Source organism: Capra hircus, chromosome 18 (assembly GCF_001704415.2).
Source record: "Capra hircus breed San Clemente chromosome 18, ASM170441v1, whole genome shotgun sequence".
NCBI lineage: Eukaryota > Metazoa > Chordata > Mammalia > Artiodactyla > Bovidae > Capra > Capra hircus.
The window spans coordinates 44,614,562-44,640,547 of record NC_030825.1 but is presented as its reverse complement, the minus strand read 5'-3'; the positions used below and the strand labels follow the sequence as shown (position 1 = coordinate 44,640,547).

The 25,986-nt window shown below is 45.2% G+C and overlaps 1 protein-coding gene and 1 pseudogene across 1 annotated transcript in view; both read right to left on the bottom strand.

Moving 5' to 3' along the window:
- WDR88 (WD repeat domain 88) overlaps positions 1–25,986 on the bottom strand; it is a 52,414-nt gene that overhangs the window by 15,561 nt on the left and 10,867 nt on the right. Inside the window, exons 3-7 of the mRNA XM_005692488.2 lie at positions 20,379–20,467; positions 17,251–17,314; positions 11,914–12,052; positions 8,867–8,996; positions 459–646 (exon numbers count right to left, since the gene is read on the bottom strand). Of these exons, the coding sequence (XP_005692545.2) occupies positions 459–646; positions 8,867–8,996; positions 11,914–12,052; positions 17,251–17,314; positions 20,379–20,467 (610 nt within the window). The remainder of the gene's footprint in view (positions 1–458; positions 647–8,866; positions 8,997–11,913; positions 12,053–17,250; positions 17,315–20,378; positions 20,468–25,986) is intronic.
- Positions 18,549–19,641, bottom strand: LOC102187426 (annotated as a pseudogene).

Genomic DNA, 25,986 nt, shown 5'->3' with positions numbered 1-25,986 from the left:
TGCCATCAGAAAGAGGGTCTCTCTTCCTCTAGGACTGTCAGTAGCCAGAACCGTTGTTGGCCTGGACCACCAGAGGCCATCTTTGCCTCTCTGAGGAGAAAGGTTAAGACAGAAGAGAAACTGAGCTGGGCGGGGGGTGGGGTGGGCAGAGTGGAAGAGTTGGTTTCCTGAGAGCGTTGTCTGAGTGTCTGGATCCAGCTACTCCTGAAGGGCGATCAGCTCTTGGACTCCTCATTACAGAACTTAATAGATACTTTGTTGGCTACATCAAGCTGAGTGTCTGTCACCTGCAAACTTGCACATCTCTCTCTTGATTCTTGAGGAAAATAAATCCACCCTCTCTGTGGGCATCATTGGAAAGCCTTTCTGTCCTAAGGAGGGTCCATGTGAATGGAACATGAGGAGCTTGGCCCCAGCAGTCCCACGGTGTGGAATCCTTTGATGTGTTAATTACTCACTGTCTCTGGCAAAGTGGCAGGAGCTCACGCAACCTTCATGGCCCTGCATCAGAGTCACACAGGCTCCACGGTTTCGAAACTCCCCAGTATGGACATTCCATATTTTCAAGGTTTTATCCCAGGAGCTTGTACACAGGAAATGGCCACTGAAGGTGAAACAACAGTTTGAGATGGCATTGTTATGTGCCCTGCAATACATATGAGAGGGTTCACACATTAGCATGTCACTCCTGGAGAATCCGGAGACATATTTAAAGTGGAGGTGAGTGGAATGGGCATTGGAGCTGATGCCTTGTGACTTAATGGATATCACTTGTTTGATCACTGCCTACTATGATCCAAACATTAATTAATCTAACTATGTTACACTATTCCAGAAGGTCCCAATAATGGCAATATTGATCTTTTTGACTGGATAATTTTTTGTGGTAGAGGGATGTCCTATGCATTGTGGGATGTTTAGCAACATCCCTGGGCACCCCTTAGCACATGCTGGTAGCCTCCATACCCAATTATCACAACCAATAGAATGTCCCCCAGACACTGCCAAATGTCCACAGGGGCACAAAACTGACCCTGGCTGAGAACCACCACCCTATTCAGAGCTGCTTGAGGCTTCAGAAAAAAAGAGCAGATGGAAACATTGTCTGTGATAGTTAATGGACTAATAGCCTTTCAGGTTTAAGGTGGGTCTCCTCTGCTCCCCACTTTCCCTCCTTTTTCTCACGGACGGGGGGGCGGGGGGGGTGGGGGGGCGTGGCTCCTTCCCCTCATCTTCACCACCCCTCTCTCACTCACTCCCCTTACTTCTCCTCACACCAAATGCTCTTTTTCCCTCTCCCTCTCTCCTTATCTGTCTTCAGTGTCACTAAAGCATATTTTAATGTTGGGCATTTAATTAGTAAAGTTTGGGGCTATTTATTCTCAATTTTTAAATGTCTTTTTAAATTTTATTTATTTTTGGCGGTGTTGGGTCTTTGTTGCTTCATGGGCTTTCTCTAGTTGTGGCGAGTGGGGGCTACTCTCTAGTTGTGGTGTGAGGACTTCTCATTGCTGTGGCTTCTCCTGTTGCAGAGAATGGGCTCTAGGTGCGTGGGTTTCAGAAGCTGTGGTCTGTAGGCTCAACAGCTGCGGCTTCTGGGCTCTAGAGTACAGGCTCCATGGCTGCAGCACACAGGCTTAGTTGCCCCACAGCGTGCGGAGTCTTCCGGGATCAGAGGCCTAATCGATGGCTCCTGCATTGGCAGGCAGATTCTTTGCCACTGAGCCTCCAGGGAAGCCCAGACTATCTTATTTTTTAGGGAAAAAAAAATTGTCAGAATTCTGCTTTTTGTTTTGTTTCATGATCCTCAAAGTATTTTCCCTATGATTCTCATCTCCTGTAGCAAATAGGGTTTTCAATCTAAACTATGAACACAATTGAGCATCTGAGTAGCCTGGATTATAATATCAATTCAAACTGAAGAAGAGGTTGAATAAATTGTTTTCTAGCACCCAAGTCAGAGTTTTAGACTCCGTGTGGGTTCTTTGAAGTATACAAACTGAGTAGGATCAAAGGAGAAGAAATGTCAGCTTCTCAGGGGTCTCCAGGCTTAAAATGTCCAAGTCCCAGTGCCTGGTGGGGTAAGAACCATCCCAGCATTTACTGGAGGTAAACAGCCAGCCCTCCTCTGAATCCAAAAATTGTCACTGAGGTTTAAACCAAGGGTCTCTACTCCAGGATGGGACTCTCATTTCAGATAAGTTCCGTGTATCATAAAAGACCATTTTACTTAGTACAAAAGTTTGGGAAAAGTGTTTGTGTTGCCCTTGCAGTTCTGGACAAGACGGAGTCAATACACTGCTCCCTATTCCTCCTGTTAAGCACAGCTATGAACCTTGGCCACAGGACCGGAAAAGGTCAGTTTTCATTCCAATCCCAAAGAAAGGCAATGCCAAAGAATGCTCAAACTACCACACAATTGCACTCATCTCACACGCTAGTAAAGTAATGCTCAAAATTCTCCAAGCCAGGCTTCAGCAATACATGAACCGTGAACTTCCTGATGTTCAAGCTGGTTTTAGAAAAGGCAGAGGAACCAGAGATCAAATTGCCAACATCTGCTGGATCATCCAAAACAGTAAGAGAGTTCCAGAAAAACATCTATTTCTGCTTTATTGACTATGCCAAAGCCTTTGACTGTGTGGGTCACAATACACTGTGGAAAATTCTGAAAGAGATGGGAATATGAGACCACCTGACCTGCCTCTTGAGAAATCTGTATGCAGGTCAGGAAGCAACAGTTAGAACTGGACATGGAATAACAGACTGGTTCCAAATAGGAAAAGGAGTACATCAAGGCTGTATATTGTCACCCTGCTTATTTAACTTATATGCAGAGTACATCATGAGAAACGCTGGGCTGGAAGAAGCACTAGCTGGAATCAAGATTGCCGGGAGAAATATCAGTAACCTCAGATATGCAGATGACACCACCCTTATGGCAGAAAGTGAAGAGGAACTAAAGAGCCTCTTGATGAAAGTGAAAGTGGAGAGTGAAAAAGTTGGCTTAAAGCTCAACATTCAGAAAACGAAGATCATGGCATCTGGTCCCATGACTTCATGGGAAATATATGGGGAAACAGTGGAAACAGTGTCAGACTTTAGTTTTTTGGGCTCCAAAATCACTGCAGATGGTGACCGCAGCCATGAAATTAAAAGACGCTTACTCCTTGGAAGGAAAGTTATGACCAACCTAGATAGCATATTCAAAAGCAGAGACGTTACTTTGCCAACAAAGGTCCGTCTAGTCAAGGCTATCGTTTTTCTAGTGGTCATGTATGGATGTGAGAGTTGGACTGTGAAGAAAGCTGAGTGCTGAAGAATTGATGCTTTTGAACTGTGGTGTTGGAGAAGACTCTTGAGAGTCCCTTGGACTGCAAGGAGATCCAACCAGTCCATTCTGAAGGAGATCAGCCCTGGGTGTTCTTTGGAAGGAATGATGCTAAAGCTGAAACTCCAGTACTCTGGCCACCTCATGCGAAGAGTTGACTCATTGGAAAAGACCCTGATGCTGGGAGGGATTGGGGGCAGGAGGAAAAGGGGACGACAGAGGATGAAATGGCTGGATGGCATCACTGACTCGATGGACGTGAGTCTGAGTGAACTCCAGGAGTTGGTGATGGACAGGGAGGCCTGGTGTGCTGCGATTCATGGGGTTGCAGAGTCAGACATGACTGAGCGACTGAAGTGAACTGAACTGAAGAAACTTGGGCATTTATAGAGCAAATATAAAACTGTGAACAGTGGAGAAGAAAAGGCAGACTAGATAAGAAACTTGGGACCCAAGGATGGCATGCTGTTGAGTACCTACAATTTTCTTTTTGCTTCTTATATCCTGAACTGAGTACTGGGGAAGCTGCAACCTCCGAAACAATGGGGACTGGATAAAAGGCTCCCAAGAAAAGCCTGTTCTTCCTAGCCAAAGAGATAGCCTAGTAACCTTTAGACAATAGCCTAGTAACCTTTAGACCTCTAGAAAACCTTTAGACAATACCTGCCTTACTCCAACCAAAAATCTTCGGAAAACTGCAATCCCATCCCCAGCACTGTCAGCAAAGGCTGAGAGGGAGTCTAGACTGCCACTCTTGCCAGGTTCTAATGAAGTAGCCTGCTAAAACAGAAGATTTAAATAACATTAAGAGTCTCATAATACCCAAAATGTCCGAGATGAAACTGAAATTCACTCATCATACTAAGTAAGAGTCAGGAAAATCTCAACATGAATGAGAGAGTCAACAGATGCCAATACCTAGATAATACAGACATTAGAATTATCTGACAAGGATTTTTAAGCAGCCATCATAAAAATGCTCGAGGGCTTTCCCAGTGGCTCAGGGGTAAAGAATCTGCCTGCAGTACAGGAAGCATGAGAGACAGGTTCAATCCCTGGGTCAGGAAGATCCCCTGGCGAAGGAAATGGCAACCCACCCCCGTATTCTTGCCTGGAGAATCCCCATGGACAGAGGAGCCTGCATAGGGTCACAAAGAGTCAGACACAACTGAAGTGACCTAGCATGCATGCCTAAAAATGCTCTAATGGACAATTATAATTGTCTTTAAAATAACCAAAAAGATTGGAAGCTTTGCAAATAGAAGATATAAAGAATGACCAAATGGAAATTTTAAAACTGAAAAATACAATAACAACAACCAAAAAGTAAAATTCTATAGAAATGATATAGGAAATAATCAGTAAATATAAAGACAGATACTATAAATTAACCATTTCAAAAAACAGACTGAAAAAAAAAAAAGAGAGAGAGAGAGCCTTAGGAACCTATGAGAATATACTGAAATATCTAACATTTGGGGCATCAGCATCTCAGAAGAAAAGGAGAAATAAGATAGAGCTGAAGAAATAATCAAAGAAATTATGTCTGGAATTTTACCAAATTCGGCAAAGAACAGATTCAAAAAGCTGAGTGAATCCCAAGTGGGATAAACTCAAAGAAATCTATATTCAGACACAATATAATTCTACTTTTGCAAAGTAGGGACAGAAAAAAATCTTGAAAGCAGTAAAAGAGAAATGACCCCTTACTTATAGGGAAAGAACAATTTGAATGACAGTGGATTCCCCATCAGAAACCATGGACGCCAGAAAAAAAGCGGCATGATAGCGTTCAGATGAGGAAAGAAAACAACTGTCAATCCAGATTTCTATATCCATCAAAAATATCCTGCAGGAATGATGGGAGGATCAAGACTTTTTCAGATGAAGGAAAATTTAAGAGAATTTGTTTTCTTCAGAACTACCCTACGAAGTCACTCAGTCGTGTCTGACTTTTTGCGACCCCATGGACTGTAGCCCGCCAGGCTCCTCCATCCATGGGATTCTCCAGGCAAGAGCACTGGAGTGGGTTGCCATTTCCTTCTCCAGGGGATCTTCCCAACCCAGGGATCGAACCCGGGTCTCCCGCATTGTAGGCAGACGCTTTACCATCTGCTGCTGCTGCTAAATCGCTTCAGTTGTGTCCAACTCTGTGCGACCCCAGAGATGGCAGCCTACCAACCTCTTCTGTCCCTGGGATTCTCCAGGCAAGAACACCAAAGTGGGTTGCCATTTCCTTTTCCAATGCATGAGAGTGAAAAGTGAAAGTGAAGTTGCTCAGTCGTGTCCGACTTCGCGATACCATGGACTGCAGCCCACCAGGCTCCTCCATCCATGGGATTTTCCAAGCAAGAATACTGGAGTGGGGTGCCATTGCCTTCTCCGTCACCATCTGAGCCACCAGGGAAATCCAAACTACCTTATAGGAATGGCTAAAGGGAGTTTTTCTAAATAGAAAATGGTGAAAGAGAAAAACTTGGAACATCAGAAGACAGAACATGGTCAGCAAAAACATGGGTAAGTACAATAGATCTTCCTTCTCCTCCTGAATTTTCTAAACTAGGTTTGACAACATTAAAAAATTATAACAAAGTACCTATGCTCCTTGCAAGCTTCAGAATCAGTTAAGAGTATGGATTTTCAAAATTATCTAGTAAGAACAGCTATATGATTTTGCAAGGCCCACTGCAAAATTAAAATGCAAGTTCCAAGTTTTTCAAAAAGCTAAATACAGTATCATGACATGATCCAGAAATTTGTTTCCTAGGTATATAAGCCAAAAGAATTAAAAGCAGGTACTTGAACGGATATTTGTACACCAATATTGACTGCAGCATTATTTTCAATAGCTAAAAGACAGAAGCAACTCAAGGATTCTCTAACAGATAAACAAAATGTGGTATATACATGCAGTGGACTGTTGTTCAGTCATTAAAAGGAATGAAACTCTAATAGATGCTTTAACATGTATTAGATAAACCTTAAAAACATTATGCTAAATGAAACAACCAGACACAAAAGGAAAAATAATGTATGATTGTATTCATATGAAATATCTAGAATAAGCAAATTCATAGAGGCAGAAAACAGAGGTTACTTTCTTGCTGTTGTTCAGTCACGAAATCATGTCCAGTTTTTTTCGACTCTATGAATTGCAGCATGCCAGGCTCCTCTGTCCTCCACTATCTCCTGGAGTTTCCTCACATTCATGTCCATGAGCCAGTGATGATATCTAACCATCTCATCCTCTGTTGCCACCTTCTCCTGTCGTCAATCTTTCCCAGCATCAGAGTCTTTTCCAATGAGCCAGCTCTTCGCATCAGGTGGCCAGAGTATTGGAGCTTCAGCTTCCACACCAGCCCTTCCAAGGAATACTCAGGGTTGATTTCCTTTAGAACTGGCTGGTTTGATCTCATTGTAGTCTTGGGGACTCTCAAGAGTCTTCTCCAACATCACGGTTCAAAAGCATCAGTTCTTCAGCACTCAGCCTTCTTTATGGTTCAACTCTCACACCCGTACATGACTACTGGAAAAACCATAGCATTGACTATATGGATCTTTGTCAACAAAGTGATATCTCTACTTTTTAATATGCTGTCTAGGTTACTAGGGACTAGGATTGAGGGGAGTGGGGAATTATTGTTCAATGGGTACTGAGTTTCTGTTTGGGTAATAGAAGAGTTTTGGAAATAGTGGTGATGGGCGTACAATATTATAAATGAAATTAATGCCAATAAAATGACTTTGAAAATTTTGTACATATAAGACAATTAAAAATAATAATAATATCCCTCAAACCACTGAATTATGTACATGAAATGGTGAACTGTAGGATGCGTGTGAATTATATCTCAGTAAAACTGTTAAGAGGGAAGGGCAGCCAACAGGCAGGAAGGAAGGAGGAAAAGTGACAGCTTCTCAGGAAACAGTGGTTATGAGACAGCTAAGAGAGAATTTTTCACTCTGTATTCTTTTGTACCTTCAAAATTTTGTACTGTGCTGCATGTTTTACATTTTCAAAAAGGAAATTACATATTTTTGAGACAAAAGCATTTGAGGTCCCTTGTTCAAGAATGAAGAATTTAGGGACTTCCCTGGTGGTCCAGTGGCTAAGACTCCAAGTTTTCAATGCAGGGGGTCTGGGTTCCCTCCCTGGTCAGGGAACTGGATCCCATTTGCTGCAAATAAAGAGTTCCCATGCCACAGCTAAGACCTGGTGCAGTCAAATAAATAGGTAAAAATATTTTTAAAAGTGAAGAACTTCAAGATGTTGCCAGCAGAGCAGTCAACCAAGTATGAGCCCTCCTGTGTGTGGGACCCTGCGTAACTTCAGAATTTCATGCCAGGAAGCCAGCCCTGTCCTGCAGCACTGAGAATCCTTGTCTCTGCATTTTCCTGCTAAAAAATACATTTCCAGAAAATTTATAAATGTGGTTCAATCAAATACACCAGTAGACAGTTTCCTTCTTTCCCTTTCCACCGTCCAGAGTTGCAGCTCACAGCTGCCTCACCCTCCTCGCCGCTACTGCCGAGCAGCTCTAACGAGCAGAACAGGCATCCACAGCGCCTGCTGACCCCAGCATCCATAGAAGCCAGTCTCAGTAGCAGAGCTGGGGCTGAGTGGCCGCCATGCATTCTACGCTAAGGACTTCCGTCTGTTGTCTCCTTCACACCCCACCGGGGCTCAGTTTGCAGGTGGAAACTAAGGTCAAAGGTCACTCAGGATGGGACCCTGCACACTCTTAAGCCCTGGCCAGACACCCACGGGAAAGCCTGGCGCAGGCCAGCAGGGCTCATAACTGAGCCAAGTGGGCAGGATGACACATCCCGAGGCCATGAGTCCAGGTCCCGTTAGGGAGGGCTGCCCACACAGCTGGTGCTGGTGGCCACAGATGGAGTGAGCAGACCTCGTTTTGCAGGAGATGCTGGAAACCCACATGTGGGGAGGCAGGGGGCACTCAGCACCATGTTTTCCAGTGTTGGCTCACACTGCAACAAATGCATCTGAGGCCCGTCCCAGCCCACAGGCCACAACCACAGTAAGTCCCCTACAGAGGATTAATTTCTGTTCTGAGTGTGTTCATAAGTGCAATTTGCTTCTAAGCCCAACAAAGCTGGCCTAGGTACCCAGCTAACCCAATCAGCTATATAGTACTGCCTTACAATACTTTTCACACAAATTACATGTACAGAAAAAACAAACACCAAAAATAAAACAGTTACTATTACAGAACCTTGAAAAGTACAGTAGCACAGTACAACAGCTGGCACACAGCGGCTGGCTCAGACGTTCACGTCTTTGAAAGCTCGCAACTTGAAGGTTCCAATGTAGAGGACTTACTGGAGTGGTTTCCCCTTGCTCGCCTGTGCCCTCCCCGTTCTCCATCTCCAGCCTCCTCGCAGCACCACAGCGGACCACAGCTGGAGACGCCCCACGTCCACACCAGCTGGGGAGCTGGAGGTGCACAGGCTGAATCCAGGAGGGTGTGAATCCCGCCCACCTCCCTGTTGCAGCATGCTGCCCGGCCTCCTCACTTGGTGATGGTGAGCAGCGTGGTCTGTGACGTCACGTCCCAGATCTTGATGCTCCTGTCAAACGAGACGGAAGCCACCCTCTGGCTGTCGGGGTCAAAGCAGCAGGCAGTGAGCGACATCATGTGATGATCTGAGGCACAGGGACAGTGACTTGATACCGGGCCACACGCTCCTGGGACACTGAGGTTGCTCCCCCAGACAGCGACAGTATAATAGAAACACAATTCTGGTTTTCACAAGGAAGGGACTCTTCACTTGCATAATCATCTCCTGAATGCCTGCTGTATACCAGGCCTCGAGCCAGGAGCTCTGCCCTCTTCCCCCTCAGAGGTCACAGGCAGACACCTCTGAGCAGGCAACAACCTGCAGCCAATGTCACAGCTCCAAACCAACGGAAGGAAACCTGGCCCAGCCCTGAGAGATCGCTAAAAGCTATGGAGGGAAACAGGAAAGGAAGAGTGCTCTAGGCAGAAGGAACAGGGTGTGCCAAGGCTTGACATGACACAGCGTGAAGGAGCATGGTGAGCAGACAGGGCTTAGAGTGTGAGGAGAGAGACTACGAGAAGACACATCAAGGGAAAAATGCAAGCTGTGTGGCAGACACACATCATGGCTCCATGGTGATAAAAATAAACATTAAATGTATGTGGGAAGTAGTGCTGTGTGTGTATGTGTTTGCACATACACACACTCACGGGAAGACCCCCCAGCAATGTACTGTTAATGATAGGTACCTAAATAGATGAACCTATTTGCAAGGCAGGAACAGAGACACAGACGTAGAGAATGGACTGTGGACACAGTGGGGCAGGGGAGGGTGGAATGAACTGGGAGAGTAGCTCTTACACAGATACACTACCACGTGTGAAATAGTTGATGGGAAGCTGCTGTGTAGCACGGGGGGCTCTGCTCAGCGCTGTGCCGCTGCTGCTGAGTCGTGTCCGACTCTGTGCGACCCCATAGATGGCAGCCCACCAGGCTCCCCCGTCCCTGGGACTCTCCAGGCAAGAACACTGGAGTGGGTTGCCATTTCCTTCTCCAATGCAGGAAAGTGAAAAGTGACAGTGAAGTCGCTCAGTCGTGTCCGACTCCTAGCGACCCCATGGACTGCAACCCACCAGGTTCCTCCGTCCATGGGCTTGTCCAGGCAAGAGGACTGGAGTGGGGTGCCATCGCCTTCTCCAGCTCAGTGCTCTGTGATGACCTAAAAGGGCGAGATGGGGGTGGGAGGGAGGCTCAAGAGGGAGTGGATATATGTAAACATACAGCTGATTCACTTTGTTGTAGAGCTGAAACTAACACAGCATTGTAAAGCAGTTATACTCCAGTTTTTTAAAAAAAATACTATCTCACAGTACAATTTTAAAAACACTTTTTCCATCGAACTTAAGGGATATAAAAATTCAAATCAGAAGAAATACTATGGAAGACTAGAAGAAATAAATTATAAACAAAGTTGTTTAAATTAAAAATAATCATAATAATAGGTCCCTCCAGGCTTCCCTTGTAGCTCAGTCAGTAAAGAATCTGCCTGCAATGCAGGAAACCTGGGTTCGATTCCTGGGTAGGGAAGATTCCCTGGAGAAGGAAATGGCAACCCACTCCAGTATTCTTGCCTAGAGAATCCCATGGACAGAGGAGCCTGGCAGGCTACAGTCCATGGGGTCACAAGAGTCGGACACAACTTAGCATCTAAACCACCACCACCACTGGGGAGAAGACAGGCCGGCACAGCAGTCGTGTCTGACTCTGTGACGCTATGGACTATCGCCACCAGACTCCTCTGTCCATGGGGATTTTCCAGGCAAGAATCCTGGAGTGGGTTGCCATTTCTTCCTCCAGGGGATCTTCCTGACCAGGGATCAAACTCATGTCTCCTGCATTGAAAACATTTTTTTTTTTTACCACTTTAGCCACTGGGGAAGCCCACTGCTTACGCACTTTCAAATTTTTTCCAATGATTATGTATGCTTTAATTTTTTCTTCTGAGTTAACTGTTAACTCACATGCAGTTCTAAGGACTCCTTCAGAGAGACCCCGTATGCCTGTCACTCAGTTCCCCCAATGGTAACCTCTTACACAATGACTGCACAGGATCACAACCAGGAAATTGACATTTGATCACTGTTTTTTTCAGGAGTTGCCATTCTAGTCTTTTTAATTATCTGAATTTGTTTTTTTATATGTGATAATTGATAGTAATAAAATTGCTAATCATCACTATTATAAAACACTAGAATAAATGTGTGTTATTAATTATCAAGGATTATTATTTTTATGGGCTTCCCTGGTGACTCAGCAGTAAAGAAAGAGGAATGTGGGAAAATACACATAAAATGTTAAGAAGCCTGGAAAGAAAGAAAGTGAAGTCGCTCAGTAGTGTCCAACTCTTTGCAACTTTATGGACTGTAGCCTCCATCCATGGGATTTTTCAGGCAAGAATACTGGAGTGGGTTGCCATGTCCTTCTCCAGGAGATCTTTCTAACCCAGGGATCGAACCTGGGTCTCCTACACTGCAGGCAGACTACCATCTGAGCCACCAGGCAAGTCAAGAAGCTTGGGTCTTCATTCAATAAAAGATGGGCTTTAAATGTCCATATGAAGCTGGAGCAGAACAATGTTTCATTATTTATAAGCATGAGACTGAGTGAAAAAGCCTTAACCAGTCTTGATTTTAATTGCCCATGTTTTTATCCATCAGGGCTTTCCTGATAGCTTAGTTGGTAAAGAATCCACCTACACTGCGGGAGATCTGGGTGCGATCCCTGGGTTGGGAAGATCCCCTGGAGAAGGGAAAGGCTACCCACACCAGTATTCTGGCCTGGAGAACTTGGGTTCTACCCACTCCAGTATTCTAGCCTGGGTCACAAAGAGTTGGACATAACTGAGAGACTTTCACTTCACTTTTATCCATCAATGTCCCATCTTTGATGACATCGTTCACAGCATTGTTGATTTACCAAATAAAACAATAAAGTCACTGTCATTCAAGTGACAAGTTGCTGTTATCATAATAGAACAGAGCAGGGAGCCCACGCAAACTCACCTTTGATGCAGGACACAGTGGTGGAGTCTTTCGCATCTATTATAAAGATTCCATTATCCACATCCAAGCCCAGGACCACGTATTTACCATCAGGAGAGAACTTAGCGGAGACTATGAAGGTTTCATGACTGAGCTTCCACTGAAATAGGGCAACAATCAAAAGGTTTCTCTCTAGCCCAGCGTTCCAGCAGGACTTTCTGAAATATGCTATCTATGCACTGTTCAATATGCCAGCCACTGGCCACGTGTGGCCACTGAGTTCTTGTAATAGACTAGGGCAAACAAGGAACTGAATGTTTATTTAGTTTTCATGAATTAATTTTTAATTAATACATGTAATTAATGTGTGTCCAGGAGAGACGAACAAGGATAGGGGGCACCTAGCAGAACTGGCAGCCAGGTTCTAGTAATGGCCAACTTGACTCTTGTTCAGTTTGGTAAACAAGTCTGCCTGGAGGACAAGGCTCTACAGTCCCAGCCCCTCAGGACAGAGAGCTACTCATTCTCTCTGTATGTTATAAATTATGGAAAGGAAAGGAAAGGAAAATCTCTCTGTATGTTATAAATTATGGTATTGCTGTTGTGAAGCTTTTAAAATATGCTCCCCAATTTGTTGACAGTCCTCTCTCCACAGAAGTGAATGTTACTCAGTCATGTCTGACTCTTTGCGACTCCATGGACTGCAGCCCAGCCGGCTACTCTGTCCATGGAATTCTCCAGGCAAGAATAGTAGAGTGGGTGGCCATTACCTTATCCAGAGGAATTTTCCCATTCCAGCAATCAAACCTGGGACTCCGGGAATGTAGGCAGATTCTTTACCATCTGAGCCACCAGGGAAGCCCAAGGTGGAGTCTAATTACCCACCCCGAGGGAGGGTGTGAACTCAACTCAGTGAGTTGCTTCTTTGGATACAATATAGCAAAAGTGATAGTCTCTGACTCAGTTCAGTTAAGTGGCACACTCTTTGCGATCCCATGAATCGCAGCACACCAGGCCTCCCTGTCCATCACCAACTCCCGGAGTCCATCCAAACTCACGTCCATTGAGTGGGTGATGCCATCCAGTCATCTCATCCTCTGTCATCCCCTTCTCCTCCTGCCCCCAATCCCTCCCAGTATCAGGGTCTTTTCCAATGAGTCAACTCTTAGCATCATGTGGCCAAAGTATTGGGAGTTTCAGCTTCAGCATCAGTCCTTCCAATGAACACCCAGGACTGATCTCCTTTAGGATGGACTGGTTGGATCTTCTTGCAGTCCAAGGGACTGTCATATGAGAAACCAGGGCTTTCTCCAAAGAAAACATACAGATGATCAACAGGCACATGCAAAATGTTCAACATCTCTAATCACTGCTGCTGCTGCTGCTGCTGCTACAGCCCACCAGGCTCCCCTGTCCCTGGGATTCTCCAGGCAAGAACACTGGAGTGGGTTGCCATTTCCTTCTCCAATGCATGAAAGTGAAAAGTGAAAGTGAGGTCGCTCAGTCGTGTCCAACTGAGAAATGCAAATCAAAACTACAATAAGCTATCATCTCACACCAGTCAGAATGGTTATCATCAAAAAGTCTACAAATAATAAATGCAAGAGAGGGTATGGAGAAAAGGGACCCCTCCTACATTGTGGGTGGGAATATAATTTGGTGCAGCCACTACAGAGAACAGTATGAAGGTTCCTTAAAAAACTAAAACTAGAGCTACCCTATAATCCAGCAATCCCACTCCTGGGTGGGATTTCATCTGCAAAAGATGAAAATTCTAATTTAAAAAGATGTATGTGGGACTCCCCTGGTGGTCCAGTGGTTAAGAATCCACCTTCCAATGCAAGGGATGTGGGTTTGATCCCTGGTCAAGGAACTAAGACCCCACGTGCCACAGAGCAACTAAGCCTGCACATCACAGGTACCAAGCCCACACGTTCTGGAGCCTGTGCACCACAACGAAAGATCCTGCATGATACAACAAAGACTCTGCATGCGGCAGCTAAGACCCAACACACCAAACAGACAGACGACAAAAAGATCCATGCACCCCCATGATCACAGCAGAACTATCCGCAATAGCCGTGACATGAACGCAACTAAAGTCTCACTGATAGATGAAGAGATTAAAAAAGAGATATGGTACGTATGTAAAATGGAACACTGCTCAGCCATAAAAAAGAATGAATTATTGCCATTTGCAGCAACATGGAGGACCTAGAGATTATTAATACCATACTAAGTGAAATAAGTCAGAGCAAGACAAATATCATATGATATCACTTATTGTGGAATCTTAACAAAATGATACAAAAGAACTCATTTACAAAACAGAAATAGACTCACAGACATAGAAAACAAGCTTATCTTTACCAAAGGGGAAAGTGGGGGTGGGATAATATCCTATAATGGAAAAGAATCTGAAAAAGAATATACGTGTTTATATTCATAAATATGCACATTTATAATGTACACATATATACACACACGTGCACACAAATACATGTCTGAATCACTTTGCCATATACCTGAAACCCTGTAAACCAGCTATAACCACAAAAATTTTCTTAAAAAAGAAGGAAACCAGGGTTTCCTCCTGCCATCTCTTGTATCGCTTGCTCTGAGGGAGTAAACCGCCATGTCCTGAGGACACTCAAGCAACCCTGTGGAGAGACTTGGGTGCAGAGGAACCGAGGGCTCCTGCAAACAGCCATCTTGGAAGGAGACCCTCAGCCTCAGTGAGCCTTCAGAAGACTGTAGCCCCAGATGGCATCCTAACCATGACCTCACCGGAAACCTAAGTCAGAACCACTGGCTAACCTGCTCCAAAAGTTCTGTCACAAAATTCTGCAAGGACTTCATGGTGCTCCAGGGGTTGAAAATCTACCTGCTAGTGCAGGGAACACAGGTTCAGTCCCTGGATTGGGAAGACCCCCATGCTGAGCGGCAACTAAGCCCAAGCACCACAACTACTGAGCCTGTGCTCTGGAGCCTGTGTTCTGCAACAAGAGAAGCCACCACGATGAGAAGCCCGCACACCACAACCAAGAGCAGCCCCGCTCGCTGCAACGAGAGAAAGCTCACGTGCAGCAAGGAAGACCCCGTGCAGCCAAAATGTGTTAATTGTTTTAGAAAAAAGAAACCCTGTGTGGCAATAAATGCTTGTTGTTTGAAAATAAGTTCTGGAATAGTTTGTCAAGCAGCAGTGGATCACTAACTCAGCCCTATAGATGGCAAGTGGCATGGACATCCTGTGCAACGAAAATAATAAAAGCACTATACAAGTTTACCGAAGAGAAGGGAAGGGACTTCTCAGGTGGTCCAGTGGCTAAGACTTCTCACTCTCAATGCAGGCAGCCTGGGTTTGATCCCTGGTCAGGGAACTAGAGGCTGCATGCCACAACTAAAGATTCCACATGCTGCAACTAAGACCTGGGGCAGCCAAATAAATAAACAAACATTTAAAAAAAAAAAAAATCCCAAGGAGAGTTTTTTAAAAAGAAAAGAAGGAGAAAGAGGCTAGAAACAAGAGCAGGATGTTTCTGTTAAATGAAATGAGCATTTGGGAAAATGCTAAAAGTCAGGAGTAATCAATGATCGTATTTAATGACACTGTTGTCAGCAGAACACGTCATGTTGTCATGCTTGCCCGTGTTCATATGTAACATGTGTACAGGAAAAGAGACATCAAGATGTTAACTGTAACACTATTTTTTTTACACTTGGTTTCTCTTTCTAAAAATGTTTCACAACACAGAGATGTTATGGGGAGGGAGGTGGGAGGGGGGGTTCATGTTTGGGAATGCATGTAAGAATTAAAGATTTTAAAATTAAAAAAAATTAAAAAATAAAATAAAAATAAAATGTCTACTATTAATTTATAGAACTTGAAATCTGAACTCTTTGAGTGCACCTATTTGTATTGTTATTACATGTAGAAGTACCCATGCTCTGGAGTACTCAGATTTTCCAACTTTAAATATATTGTATATTTGGCCAATTTGTTAAAATTGAATATTGGTAAGTATTTTTTGTTGTGTGTGAACTTGATTATATAAACTGCAGTGTATAAATAGTAAATAAATGTTTCAAATATTTAAGTATATGTAGTAAATATGATTACATACTTGATTCTTTAATTACTTCATGTTCAAAACTCTATATAGAAACTATTTAATTTTGAGCATTGTTTAAAAATTAAATAATAATTGTCACTAATTGCTGTTACTGAGTGTCAGCTTTAAAACTATAGTTAACATTAGTGTCTTGTTTCATATCTTTATGGATTATTCTGATGATTCATTATATTTTAAGAGAAAATATAATTGATGCAACATCTTGTTTAAAAAATAAATAAATAAATAAAAATAAAAATGTTTCACAACGAAAATAAATTGATCTTTGCACTAAAAAGAAAGTTTTTTGTTTTTTGTTTGTTTTTTTTTAAGGAGAGAACAGAGGAGAAAGGGAAAAAGGGAGAAGAGAGATGACAAGAAGCTGCCTGGAGTGGGGGGAGGGCAGCAGGGATGGGGCAGGACACCCTGCGGAGCACCCCAGACACCAGGCAGGAGACAGGGGGATCCTGCACCCACTGGATGGATGGATGGATGGATGGATGGTGGCCCCTTCTTAGATGGAGAACAGACTAGGAACCAGTGGCCTTGTCCTTTGGCCACATGGCCTTCATCCCATGGCCTCAGCTCTACTTCCGGCCCCCATCAAAAGCCAACATCCCACAAGGGAGGGTCTCTTTTCCCACACAGTTCTCTCAGTCTGTAATGCCACCCTCCCTACCCTCTGCCCCACCTCTACTTCTTCCCTTATACCCATCCTCCCAATCCCTGAAGCAGAGCCCTCCTCTGCCTGCTTCAGATAGCTTCCCTTCCCTGAAGCCCACCATCCATCACGTTGGGTCCCTAAGAAAATTTTCCTTTCCTGGAAGATTGGCTACTCTTCCCAATCCATGACCAGCTCAAGGCCACCTAAGGCCCAGCAAAGAACCTGTGTTGTAGGCAGGGAAGGAGAGGGTGAGATGAACTGAGAGAGCAGAATCAACATATATATATATACACACACACTACCATCTGTAAAACAAAAGCTGTCAGGAAACTGCTGTATAGCACAGAAATCTCAGCTCGGTGCTCTGTGATGACCTAAAGGAGTGTGATGTGATGGGCAGGGGCAGAGGGAGGAAGGCTCAAGAGCAGAGGATATATGTTTACACAGAGCTGATTCACATCATTGTACAGCAGAAACTAACACAACATTGTAAAGCAATTATACTCCAATTAAAAAATTAAAAAAAAAAAAAACAGAAGACCCTGGTGCTGCGACATCTCCACCAGGGCAGAGCATACATACCAGCAGCTTGCCTGTTTCAAGGTCCCAAGCCCTCACTGTTTTGTCATAAGATGCTGCAATGATTCTGGAAAGAAAATGACCAGAGTCTTAACAATCCAGACTATTACGCCCGTGGTTTCTAAGAAAGATCAAATATTTAACAGAAAGTTTCTACAGTTTAGGACCAAGATTGCAAAAAAAAATACTTGAATCTTTCTAAAGATATTTCATGAGGCCCCTGGAGAACTAGGGGTTCTCAGTGAAAACAGAGAGATCCTAACACAGAAGGCACCGTGACACCGTTCTCTTCCTTAATCCTTTAATTGGCCACCCAAATATGTCCTTTTCTATCTAGGGCATTAAAGGTATCATTTCTTCTGTTCTGTAATTGACTTCTTTTAGAAGGATAGCTACAACTCACAAGGATCAATCACTTCTTCCACTGATTTCACATCTTTTTTTTTTTTTTAAACAGGAAAAGACTGTCATAGCTCATTTCATCCTGAATGTTTTCTTGTACATTTACACTATTAGGCTGGCTAAAGAGTTCATACAGATTTTCCCATAAGATGTTATGGAAAAGCCCTAATGAATTTTTTGGCCAACCCAGTAATATAAGTGTACCCTTGTCTTCTTTTTTTTTTTTTTTTTAAGTTAAAGGGTATAATTTTAATGGAGACATATTATGAGTCAAATAATATAGTATCAAAATTCATAAAGCAAAATTCACCTCCCCAAACCCCGGGAAACCAACAATACAGTAATAGTAGAATTAAGTTATCTCTCTCAGCCCAACACAGTTCAGCCACTCAAACAATAAGATTATAGATGATCTAAATAAAATTATTGATTAGCAGGCCCTTGAACATCTTAGGACTCAGTCTATGTCATGGTGTGATATTTTGTATGTCATTTAATATAAATATTGAGAAATATTTTTTAAAGGCAACACTGAAGGGTCTCTCATCACATACAAAGCTATGTAGCTTTAAAAACTGGAATATGCAATTTATAACACAACTGAATACATTGACCAATAACCATGTTTTAGTTAAATGTTACAGTATGTTATTCAACATGGTCTCAAAATCAATTCAATTTTTACAGAATCCATGATAATAAATTATCCTACTTTAAAGTGACTTTGGCAGCACACTAGATATAGACGCATGAAAGAGATCTTTGACGTTCATTTTCTAGCTTGCCTATAGCCATCTAATAAATATTTCAATCCTTTTTATATTCCTATCTGACACTGTACTGGAAAAGAAGCTATATACTGTTACTGCATGGTAGAATTGATCCTCAAACTGCTTTCAAGATGAAATATCCAGCTCCATTCTTACTCAGAGAACAAGCTCTATTACAGTTCTACATCTAAGATCTAGAAACCATACTTATTGCCGGGTTTCTTTCTAATGGTGACAAAAGGCCATTTCTCAATCAAACCCAATGTCACCTTCAGTCACGCAACAAAGTCAGAAGGTATAGGCATGTCACATCCTTGAAGTCTTGCCACCATCACCAGATTCTGTTTTGTTTCAACTCATGGAATTCAAGGCAACATGAAGTATCATCCAGAAATCAATGACTTTGATGTGTCAGATTCACTCAAAACGTGATGAAGGTCGGGGAATAATCAGTTAAACCTGGCACAGGCAGACGCACAGCAGAGCTATAGAAAAGCTTGAGAATCCAGATTGCAGGGAACTCTGTAGAGACAGGAACTGGCGTATTGGCTGCTTAGAGAGTTGGCGATGTCACCTTGAAGCTGCAGAATCTGAGGAGCGGGCATCGTGAGGACAACGATATCAAACTGCTCAGAGAAGCCTGTTTCCCTGGAGACTTCCCACTTGTTGTTTCTCAAATTGATCTGAGTCACACATTGTCTGAAGCAGATATCAGCACCTGATTGATTCAAGTAATGTTTACTAATTGAAGAAACTCCATGAGGTGCTACAAAGTTACAATCTCCTTCTTTTATCGCCATTCCATCAATAGGAGAGGTCAGAGGCTTCAAAATGCCACCAGCTAACAATTCATCATAAAAACTTTGGTGTATTTTGGCATAATGAGGAGTGCAGGTGATGTACTGGGCACCCAAGTCCACTGTGCTCTGTGGATTATGAGGACTGCTGGCTGTAGTCATTCTTCCTCCTTGAATTAGTCCCCAGGAAAATATCTGAATCCTCGGCCTTGTCCCACACAGTGAGGCGCAGAGGACTGGACGCCTCCCTCCTCAGCAGCGCCGCGCACAAGCTTCCCGTCAGCCCGGCGCCCACGATCAGCACCCGCGCCATGGCCCGCTGTCCCCGCGCCCGGGTGGCCGGCCTGCAGCCGGGGGAACCGCCGCCACAGCCCAGCGGGCCAGAGCTGTAGGCTCCGTGCTCCCGGCCCAACTCGGCCCCTGAGCAGCTCCCCTACCCTTGTCTTCTTAAATGGCATGTTTCAGAGACAACGTGTCCTCTACGTGAGAGAAATTCCCAGGAAGCTTACCCTGGAGTAGGAAATGACAACCCACTCCAATATCCTTGCCTGGAAAAAGAGGAGCCTGGCAGGCTACAGTCCATGGGGTCTCAAAGAGTCAGACACGCCTGAGAGAATGAGCATGTACATGAAGCTTACATTCCCCCATGCGTTTTCACTAGTAGATCAATTTTGTAGCTGCTGCTCAGGGTAAAAGCTAATCCATTTTAAAACAAATCCCCTTTTAAAGGCTTATCTCACATCTGTGTGAAGCGTGAATGCAAATGCACCCCAGGGTGGCTTCCCAAACTGACTCTCCCCAGGTGACAGCTCAGACTTTCTTCCTGGGCCCCGGTTTCCTCCTGTGACATGAGGGCCTGCCCTGAATCGCTAGTGAAACTTGCAGCTGCCCCGGCCCACAGGCATGACTGCGGGAAAGAAACTCCATGAAGAACATTCAGACTGGCTTCAGTCACAGTACATTTCGTCTTTTTGGCACTTTAAATTTTCAGAGTCACCACATCTACTTGGTTCTCACAGCAAAAGATGGAAACCATGAGACCAATATATGCGAGTGTAAGGTCAGGTGTTTGCTGAAAAGACAGTGAAGGGCCCCTGGCATGCTGTGTGTGGGCCTGCCCTTCCCTCTCACCTTCCTGACCAGTCAAATGAGGGCAAGTCACCTTCTGCTGTCAGCCGTGATGCTGCATTCTAAAACAGGACCTTCGGGCATCGGCTCAAAGTCCCGAACAATGGATCCATCCATAGCATCCTGGACCAGCAGGAGAGAGCGGGAGAGGGTCAGAGGTCACTAAAGTGTCAGCCGAAGCAGTGAGCCGAGTTCAGCATCAACCCTAAGCTTGTCTGAGTACCCACGGTCCTATGACTCTCCCCCCAGCTCAGAAGGGTGAAAAGACTTCCCCACCACTCCCAGAGCAAGAAGGCCACCGTCACCATCCCCAGGAGACTCCCCCTCCATCCCACAGTGGCCCATGGAAACGGGCCACTCTGAAGGCAAAGCTGCGAACAGGTAATATTCTCGTTCTCTCCTGGCCAAAGAGACTTCACAGAATCTAGCAAGATCTTTCAAGAACTTTCTAAAAATTCCCACCGTTTGACCCAGCAATTCTATTTTGGGGTGGGGCAGTGGGGGTGCTGCGGGGACAGTCTTCCGTAAGGAAATAATCTAAATTGTGGTCAAAGACTTGTGCACAAAAAAGGTTCATCAACAAACTTACGGTTGCCAGGGGGAAGAGATAGTTAAGGAGTTTGGGATCAATATGTGCACACTGCTACGTCTAAGATGGATAACTAACAAGGTCCTATTGTATAGCACCGGGAACCCTGCTCAGTGTGACGTGGCAGCCTGGATGGGAGGGGAGTGTGGGGCAGAATGGATACATGTATATTATATGTATGGCTGAGTCCCTTTGCTGTCCACCTGAAACTATCACAACATTGTTAATTGACTATACTCCAAATGGAAAGTTTAGTGAAAAAGGTTCGTCGTGTGTTTTAGGGAACAGACAGCAAACTCACCGGCAGCAGTCTGTATCCACCTAAAGGGGGCGGTTAAAACAAACTCTAAGACACCCAATAGTGGGACCCAGGCAACTGTTACCACACTGAAGGGAGATAACTAGAGAATATGACGAGGACAAGGTAGGGTAATAGCTGGCAATATGATGGGAACAATGAGGGCACCAACGCGAAAGGTGCTTGAGTGACAGAAATAAAAATGCTTTCAATAAATGCGGAGACTTCCCTGATGGGCCAGTGGTGAAGATTTCACCTTCCAGTTCGTGGGGTGCAGGTTCAATCCCTGGTCAGGGAGCTACGATCTCACAGGCATCGTGGCCAAAAAACCAAAACAAAAACAACAGTGTAACAAACTCAATAAAGACTTTAAAAATGGTCCACATCAAAAAAATCTTTGAAAAAAAAATTGTGTCCACAACTTTTCAGGATAAGCCGAGGTGGAACGTCCCCTTGAAACAAACGCTATTAGCAAGACAATGAATTTCTACAAAGACCCTGCATTGTTATGTGAAATTATGGTGCCTGGTTGGGAGAGCTTTTGGCCTGACCAGACCAGGCCTGGGACAATTCTCCCTGATATGCAGAGACCAATTCACATTAAGACCACAAGACTGCTAGGAGGCAGACCCCCTGACACAGGGGTCCCCAGGACCACCCTGACGATTGATGATTCTCCAGGATTCATAGGACTCAGAATACAGGCGTGCTCACAGCTAAGATTTACATCAGCCAAAGGACACAAAGCAAAATCAGCAAAGGGAAGGGCACCTGGGGCGAGGTCCAGAGAAAACCAGGCACTGCTTCCAAGAGTCTCTCCCTAGTAGCTTGGAAACATACACACTACGATATGTAAAATAGATAGCCAATGGGAATTAGCTGTGTGACTCAGGGAACTCAACAGGGGCTCTGTAACAACCTAGAGGGGTGGGGAGGGGTGGGAGGTGGGAAGGAGGCTCAAGAGGGAGGAGACATATGTATACCTATGGCTGATTCGTGTTGATGAATGGCCAATGCAATATTGTAAAGCAATTATCCTTCAAATAAAAATAAATAAATCTTGAAAAAAGAGTCCCCGTGGGTAGCATGGGATGTGCTTAGTTCCTTCAGCAACCAGTCGTAACAACACGTCAGATGCTGTCTTCTAGGGAGGTGCACCTGAGCCTTGGGACCCAGATTTTTACCAGGGTCTGGTCACACAGGCATCACCCACATGGGTTGCACAGTCTAGACACAGCAACCCCCCTGGATCACTTAGGGAAAGATTCATGATTGTAGGACACTGTTTACCAGTGAAGTTCCCAGATGCCAGCCAAGGCCAGCCTTGCCAGCGGGTCTTTGCAGGGACAGCAGGCCACCTGCGCAAACTCTTTTCTGCACAGATCCAGTCCCTCAACCCCTGCTCCATGAGACTCTAAACAGCCGGGTCCTTAATCGAAGCCCCCTGGCAGGAAGAGATCCCAAAGAGGAACTCATGGGGGTAGGACACATCCAGGATGGAGGCTCAGCTCATGAGCCTCATGACTTGGGAAGAAATGATTGGCTCTGATGGCCGGTGATCCAGCCTCCCTGGATGGTGTGTTACTCCAGAAAAAAATATGTGTCTGGGGGCTTCCCATGTGGCTCAACTGGTAAAGAACCCGCCTGCAATGAGGGATACTTGGGTTCGATCCCTGGGTTGGGAAGATCCCTGGAGAAGGGAAAGGCTACCCACTCCAGTATTCTGGCCTGGAGAATTCCATAGACTGTATAGTCCATGGGGTTGCCAAAAAAAAAAAAAAATGTGTCTGGAAACTAAAAAAATGATCACGGTGGGTCCTGAGGATGAGGCCCATTGCAGTCTGTGGCCTTAGCCCTGAGCCAGCTAACAGCAGCACTAGAACAGAATGAGGTCTATGGGGCTGCACAGGTTCAGTGCTCGATAGTGCCACCATATGGCCAAGAGGGAAAATAGCAACCGCAGACTGCTAACCCTCTCGGAAAATGAGCACTGCCATGAATTGCTTGGCAGGAGAGCTACACGGCAATAGAGCCAGATGTTGCCAGTGAATTCCAAAGACAGTGGAAATGTCTATGTTTTGTACTGAATGTTTCTTGAAATAACTGGGCCATTGGCTAGGGGTATGGGAAAACAAATAGAGACATTTACCCCTTCACTTGACGTTTGGGACTAGGAACTCTTTCTGTGGATTCAGATAATTTAAGTTGGTTGGTTGGACTTTGAATGAATCCTGAGAAAGTGGTTCTAATAAAGGAGGTGAGACCGTATTTGTAGCCCATGTTTACTGTCGTTATATAAAGAGTTTTACTGTGTGGTCTCAATTTCATAAATATGTGTACACATGTTCAAACAGGAAAAAGAAACTACAACCTTTTCACGTCAGTTTACTCACAGTTCATGGAATGATTTTTTTCTTTGTGTTTTTGTGTCTTTTGGTGATAAAGCCATCTTACCTTCATAATATGAGAAAGACTAGCAAAGTGGTTTTTTCTATAACGACTGAAAAGAGATGTACTGTACTAGAGGATGATTGGGTATAAGACAAGGATAATTTTTCCCCCACTTCATACATTGATGGACTTTCTAAATCATTCACAATGATCTTCAGCTAGGAGAAAGGGAGCTTTTTTAAAGCTTAAGCCAGGGGACTTCCCTGGTGGATCAATGGTTAAGACTCCGGACCCCCAATGCATGGGGCCCAGGTTTGATCACTGGTCAGGGAACTAGATCCCACATGCTGTAACTAAAACCTGGTGCAGCCAAATAAATAAATAAATAAAAGGCTAAGCTAGATGTTTGGGTTTGTGGTAGGTTTGAGAGGAAAAATTGATGAGAGTGGGGGAGAGAAGAAAGAGGCAAGGAGACTTTTTCCAAAGATACCTCCCAGGCAAAGGCCTGGGGAAATTCAGGGGGCATGTAACCAGCCAGGGTCAAATATCTGGTAGGTCCCTAATGTGGGGCTCCCATCCAGGGAGGCTGCATGGTAATGAGTTGTCACCCCCCTGAGGGAGGGCTCACCCAAGAACTGTAACTGGGGCAGGGAGAGCCACAGGAGGAGACAGGAGCAGAGACAAAGATGGAGAAAAGTGAGCCAGGAGGAGCAAAGAGGACCTGCTGGAGGGGCAGCCAGGGCAGGGAGACCAGAGAACTGGGTGATTTTGCAACTAGGCGTGAAGGTATGAAGGAGGGCAGGGGGTGGAGAGGCAGCAACTGGAGAAGGTGGCACAAAGTGGTAGGGCTGTGAGCAAGTCAGGGATGGAGGGGGTTTGGACAGGTTGAGGTGACTGCATCCTGGAAGGAGCATGGAGTAGGCAGGAAGCAAGGGCAGTGAGGCTGCTGTGGGGAGTCAGAGATGTCTCGATGGATGGTCCCTAATACTGGGACAACCAGAAAAAACAGGCAGACTTTCCCTTAGAGAGAGAGAAACTCTTTGGCCAAAATAGACAGAAACCCCTGTGAGTCTTTCCACTGACTCAAAAGGTGAGAAGAACATGAGAACTATCTGAAGATGATAAAGCAAAATGCACACTTAGAAAGTCACCAGCCTCCCTCCCCATAGGTGATGACAACCAGCAGAAGCCCCCTTGCTTCCAGGCCTTCTCAGTCATCCTAGGGGACCAAGAAAGGGCTTGGGGTTCCCAGAGGAACCAGTGGCTTTCCCAGCAAGAAGATCATGGGGCTGGGTGGAGGGGGTGGTGGATAAGGGCCACAGAAGAGAAGGAAGTGGATGTCTGTAGGGACCCTGGAATGGGCCAGGCAGGCCCCAGCTCTCAGCTGATCCTGAGGGGTCTGGGGAAATTCTGGGAGGCCCAGGAGGTCATGTAACCACCCAGGGTCAAATATCTGGTAGGTCCCTAATGTGGGGCTTGGACTATCTGGATAGCTCCCAAACCCTCCTGGCTAGTCTTCCTGGCTTGTTACCCACCAAGACCCAGAAGATGTTCCTTTAAGGGGATCTGGAAGGTGAGGAGCTATCCTCTACCTTGTTGCCCAAACTGGAACCCAGGAATCAGCCTTAACTCACTCCATCCTGTCCCCCTCCTGCTCCTGAAGCCAGAGGAGATAGCAAAACTCCAAACTGACTGTCCTCCCCAGGGGGCCAGCCTCACCAGACAGTCGTCTGCGGAATGGCCCCCGATGGTCATTGCCATCTCCCAGCCCTGATACCTCCTCATCTTCTCCTGACTGACCAGCAGTGCACCTAAGCGGGCCCGCCAGGGTCTGCTGGCTCTGCCCTGAAGGCTCTGAAAGAGTTCACAGTGGCCACCTCTGTACAGCCTCGTCTGACCATCACACCCCTGTTCCTGTGGCCCTGCCCCTGCTTCTTACAGCACTGACCTACTCTCTGTCCTGCCTCTCCCAATCACCCTTCACGGGCAGGTCCCAGGTTTGGCCACATTTTTGTCCTCCTGTGATAGCCCAGGCCTGGACTTACCATCTCTGTGGATGGAACTGAATATTCCAAGTGAGAAGGCATCCCGGAGAGATGTCACAGCTCAGAGACCCTCAGGCACAGCCTCCAGCAAAAGCTGGTGGGCTCCGGTCCAATGGTCTCCATCCCTGCTCCCACTGTTTCTAAGTCAACAGGCTGACAGCAGCCACACTAACTTCATCTCTCTCAGTGACTTAACACTAGAGTGAGCCTTCATTTTGCTGCTGCTTCTTGCACTTTGTTCAGGAAGGCTTCTCCAGATCTTTGGGATCCTTGAATGTCTGGGAACTCAGTACTGGGGAAATCTCATAAGAGGTGGCAT